General features: G+C 46.6%; 1 protein-coding gene across 1 annotated transcript in view; it reads left to right on the plus strand.

Moving 5' to 3' along the window:
- MMP24 (matrix metallopeptidase 24) overlaps positions 1–2669 on the plus strand; it is a 42630-nt gene extending 39961 nt beyond the window's left edge. Inside the window, exons 7-8 of the mRNA XM_009649293.2 lie at positions 224–490; positions 1725–2669. Of these exons, the coding sequence (XP_009647588.1) occupies positions 224–490; positions 1725–2062 (605 nt within the window). The 3' untranslated portion in view covers positions 2063–2669. The remainder of the gene's footprint in view (positions 1–223; positions 491–1724) is intronic.
- Positions 2670–5246: the final 2577 nt, after the last annotated feature.

A 5246-nucleotide genomic window follows, 5' to 3' on the forward strand; every position in this document is an offset into this window, starting at 1 on the left:
AGAGTTGTTTAACATCTCTTCCAAAACAAGAGCTGAGGAGCAGCAAATGAAATCAGGAGGTTTCAGGTTCAAAGTGAAGAGGAGGAGCAGCTTTTTCACATAATACAGTAAAGCCTGGGAGTCCTCGACATGCTGCAGTTTGTTGTGGCTGTTTTACATTTATCTCGATTCAGCTACTAATTAGGCAAATGTGTGTGTTGTTTGTGTCTCCGTTCATCTCTAGGAGATAAATACTGGGTTTTTAAGGAAGTGACTGCAGAGCCAGGCTACCCACACAGTCTGGTGGAGCTGGGGAGCTGTTTGCCCCGGGAAGGCATCGACACGGCTCTGCGCTGGGAGCCAGTAGGCAAAACCTACTTCTTCAAAGGTGACAGGTACTGGAGGTACAACGAGGACAAGAGAGCAACGGATCCAGGATACCCAAAGCCCATCACCGTGTGGAGAGGGATCCCTCAGGCTCCACAGGGAGCTTTTATCAGCAAAGAAGGCTGTATGTATCTGTAGTCATTGCGCCCATTAGACGGGTAATAGCTTGTCTACCTTGAGAGTGGGGTTGTTGGATGTGGGGTGTTTTGAGTATTTCCTGAGACAGGAATCGTGTCTCAGAAGTCCCAGGGTCACACTGGCACCTGCAAACATCCAAGATCCTCCCTGACCCTCATTCCAAGCCAAGTACCTCCCCAGCTGCCAGTTGTAATGCCAGCTCTGGGGGATGGGAAGGGGACTCTTTCTGGATTTGCTGCCACAACAGTCCCTGCCCGAGTTTTCCTGGGCCCTAATTGCAAGGCTGCCATACTTACATTTTCCTCCTTGTTTCTTACCTGTGCTGGTTCAGTCTGTTCCAGGCTCCAACCCGCCTGGTGTACTTTGACGTTAGCCACGCTCTGAGGAGGGGATTGGACCTCCAGAGGCTCCTTCCAACACATTTCTTTCTCTGATTTGAAGATTTCTTCCTCTTCTTCCAGTTGGAGGGAGAACTAATAGAAGGTCCTCTGAGGCTGTGTTTAAACACGGGGCTGTGGCATGAGACGAGGTCTGTAGGGCTGGGCTAGGCTGGAGGACTGCAGTGAGAGCCAGCCCAGGCAGAGGACAGATTCAGGAGACCCAACACTTTCACCACTGTTCCCTTCTTGTTCCTTTTTTTTTTCCTAATCACTTGAGAATGATTAGAAAAGGAGGCATCTGGGGAGAGGAAGGATACTTCAGACAGCACCTAATAAAACCCATCAGCCTTTTATTAGCAGCAGGACAAGGTTGTGCCTCAAGAAAGGCCAAATCTTCTGGATTCAGTGGCCAAAAGGACTCCTCTTACTCAGCATCTGCTCCCTCAGGCTGGGTGAACAGAAACCTTAAGTATTCTTCCAAACGCTAGCACACCCAGGCCCACAAGCACGTATTTACAAATGCTTTAGTTAAAAATAACTTGCTGCGGAACACTTACTTCAAAGTTAGTTTGGCTTTTTTATTCACAGCTTGGCTGAGGGGAATGGCGTTCTGAGGGCAACATTGCGCCCAGAAGCCAGGGTTATGGTTTCTCCTTTAAATCCTGGCTGAAAACCCACCTTCGTTTTTTGGTGGTTTTGGGATGCCCTGGGTGAAGGCATTTTACTGGCCCAGGCAGCCACCGCCACCAGCCTTTCAGGCTCTCTGCACATCCTCACACAAGCACAGCTTTTCAAGTTGGAAACAGTGTGGTGAGAAATATTCTCTGTTTTGTCTCCTAGTTTATACCTACTTTTACAAAGGGAAGGAGTACTGGAAGTTCGATAACCAGAGGCTGAGCGTGGAGCCAGGCTACCCCAGGTCAATCCTCAAGGACTGGATGGGCTGTAACCAGAAGGACGTTGAACGAAGCAAAGACCGACGCCTCCCCCATGACGATGTGGATATTATGGTGACAATAAACGATGTGCCTAGCACTGTAAATGCGATTGCAGTTGTGATACCTTGCATTTTGTCTCTGTGTATCCTTGTCTTGGTATACACAATCTTCCAGTTTAAAAACAAAGAGGTGCAGCAAAACGTTGTGTATTACAAAAGACCTGTCCAGGAATGGGTATGACACAGCCTGCTGCACATTTCAACTCATTGAGCTGATGAGGACTCCGGACAAAAAAAAAAAAAAGAAAAAAAAGAAAAAAGGAAAAAAAAAAAAGCATTCAAAAGCCTACCACACAAAACTACTTCAGTGACCTACAAGTTTTGGACAGCCTGGGACCGAAAGAAGCAGGAAAACTGGAAAAAAACACAGGCAGCCTTGCAGCGTGGAGCCTCTCTCCTTCTTACTGCCTCAGTCGCATGTCAGTCTTGGTGTGCCATCCGCCACAGGCTCACTCTGCCACCATCAGAGTCTTCAAGACAGGATTCAGCTGAGCTGGGAAACTTCCTGCAGTTCCCTGCACCAGTGCTCCCTGTTAAACCCAGCATTCTCCAGTGTAGCTAAACCACCTCTGAACAGAACCATTTTTTTAATAGCTGTCTCATAAATTAAGATCATGAAATCTATGAACAGGAACGATTCAGTATCGTAAGCAGAAGACATTCTGATGCTGAACCATCCTAAAATATCTTCTTTGTTTATTACAAAATCCAGGGAGTCACCTGGATACAATTTTCCAATACCTGCTGGTCAGATGTTTTGTACATTCATAACTAATCAACGCTGCCGCTCGGTACAGTGCATGAGGAACCACTAAGCACTCAAAGAGGTAAACAAGTGCAGAGCAGAAGCTCAAGAAGCACCAAACCAGACACCATAATGTTACCTGGCAACATCAAGCCCTAGGTTGGGACAACCTGAAGACAAAGTAATTGGGTCTAAAAAAAAAAAAAACCAGTCCTGGGAATACATGTTTTTGTTTTGGGAGCCATTCATGAAAGAAATATTTAAATGTCATACGGTGTTGTTTTAAGCTCCCGTCAGCAAGAACCAATGAACCAATGGTTACCGATATACTGAAAAATATGTATAGACGTAGACTGCGCTCTGCCCCTGTTAAGATGCTGGGAGAAGGTGAATTGTTGTTCTGTGGCATGTGTAACTAGATCGTGGAACTTGTGTGTCGGGTTTCAGGAGAACGGAAATGTTTGTTTGGAGTGAGATTGTCATTATATTTTGCTGAAATAGTCGAGATACAGTAAGGATTAGGCCTATTTTAAAACTAAACCCAATCCCTGTAGATGTTACATTGTATGCCTTCAAAATTTGTTTTTTGGTTTTGCTCACTTCTTCACAGGCAAATACTTGGCAACGGCCAAAGGAAGCATGCCACACGGTAGGATGGGTTCATCACTAGCCACATTTCACAGACATAAAAACCAGGTAAAGGCTAGGTAAATATCTGAACTTACGGCCAGTAACTTTTTCACATCTCTTCCTCCAACAGTAGCTTCTGCTTATCCCTCTTACAGTTGCAATGGTTTAGGATCTTGTGTCCTAACTGCAACCTTAGTCCATTTTGTTGTTGATGCTGATATTTCTACCACATTAAATATGAGTGGAAGAAGTTTCTGGCAATGCCACAATGAGGTCCAGCCCTGTACAGCAGTGCCATTCCTGTAAGCATATGAATGGCTTGGCACACTCACGGTGTGGAACAGGTGATCAGCCTAAGCTTGCTGCTATACCTGAATTTTATTCTGTGCAATGGAGGTGCAATGCACAGAAGGTCCAGTTAGTATAGAAAAAGTTCAGCTTTATCATGTCAGCTATGAAAAAAAAAAAAACCAAGAAGAACAAACACGCTAAAAATATTCCTAATTACAATGATGAGGAATGAAGAAGCAGGAACCATTAGCATTCTGAATTTCTATCTCGCGCTAAAATACTGCTGTGGGGAAGCAGGATAGACAAGCAGCTACTGCTAGTGAAGCCCACTAGGACTGCACAACACGTGGTCTCAAACTGTATTTTGTCCTTCATTATTGATTTCCATAGCCAAGCTGTTTATTGTGTTTAAACATTAAAAAAAAAAATTACAAACATACTACAAAATAAGTGAGAAGTTAGTAGATGCAAAACTTTGAATTCTAGTGAAAAAATGTGATAATGTCTCATGATGGGTGAAGGAGTGCAAAGGACCAAATGAAATCGGAGCTACTAATTAGACACACACACCCCCGCTACTCCGTACGTTGCTATGTGTACTATGTATGTGGTAGAATGCACACTATGAACGCCACAGCCACATGGCACATCGAACTCATCTGTACGCTGCCAACTCTTCTGGGGCTGTGACAGCCCAAACCTTTGAGCAACTTCCAACAGCCATCATTAAAAAAAAAAAAAAAAAAAATTACAACAGAGAGAAATGTCTGGTTTTGTTTGTGGTTTTTTTTTCCCCTCCTGCCCAAAGGTAGATTTTTGGTCTGTTCAAAGCCCTACAGTGAGTAACAAGCTGGCCAGGCAGGACAGCACCTGGGTCTGTAGGAAGCTGAGCTATTTCCTCCGAGCACTGCGTGTTGCCTTGCGGAGCCAGGCACCCCACTGCAGCGAGGCAAGTGCCTGCCCTGTGCTGCCAACACTCAGCCCTCCTCAGAGAACTGCTGCCTCAAAGAACCAGAGAAATAGTGTGGTGCCTGTTCTTGCTGCTTCGTAAGTGGCTCCTGCTACAGAGGTTGGATATTTGAGCTGTCCAGGGGTGTGAGGTACGTGTGTATGGGTTTGAAGGGCTGAGCAACAGCCCTCCACAGTTGCACCAGGGGGAGCTGGGGCAGGCAGGTGAGTGGTTGACCCACGTTCCCCCTGAGTAAATCCCCTTCACACCACTGTCATCTCTCTTTTGTTAAGATTAGCATCTGCGCAGACCTGGAGCCAGGCACAAACATCAGTATTCGTGTAAGGGACAGTCCCTTAACATTCCCACACCCGAGCTCTTTGCTGGGCTCCTGCATTAGGCTGCAGGAACACAGCACCTGATAAGCCATGGATAGACTGGGTCTGCCCCCACCAGCATGGCTAAGGCACCTCCGCAGACGTGGCCATGTTCCAGTTCCTGTCCAGAAATGTGGCACCAGGACATATTGCTACCACAGGGGAGCCAGGACCAGCCATGCTTATCCCACTCTAATCCCATAAGGAAGAGGCTCTTCCAGGTGTGCTCCTGGCCTGACTCACACCACCCGCAGCTTGGGCCATCCGTACAGCCTGAGGGGAGTCCTGGCATGTGTGGACCTCGAACGAAGCAGTTGCAGCCCCTCTGGCTACACTATACTGCACTCAACAGTCTACCTTACCCCTGCCCCCC

The sequence above is a fragment of the Egretta garzetta genome, unplaced genomic scaffold (genome assembly GCF_000687185.1).
Source record: "Egretta garzetta isolate BGI_Z169 unplaced genomic scaffold, ASM68718v1 scaffold212, whole genome shotgun sequence".
In the NCBI taxonomy this organism is placed as follows: domain Eukaryota; kingdom Metazoa; phylum Chordata; class Aves; order Pelecaniformes; family Ardeidae; genus Egretta; species Egretta garzetta.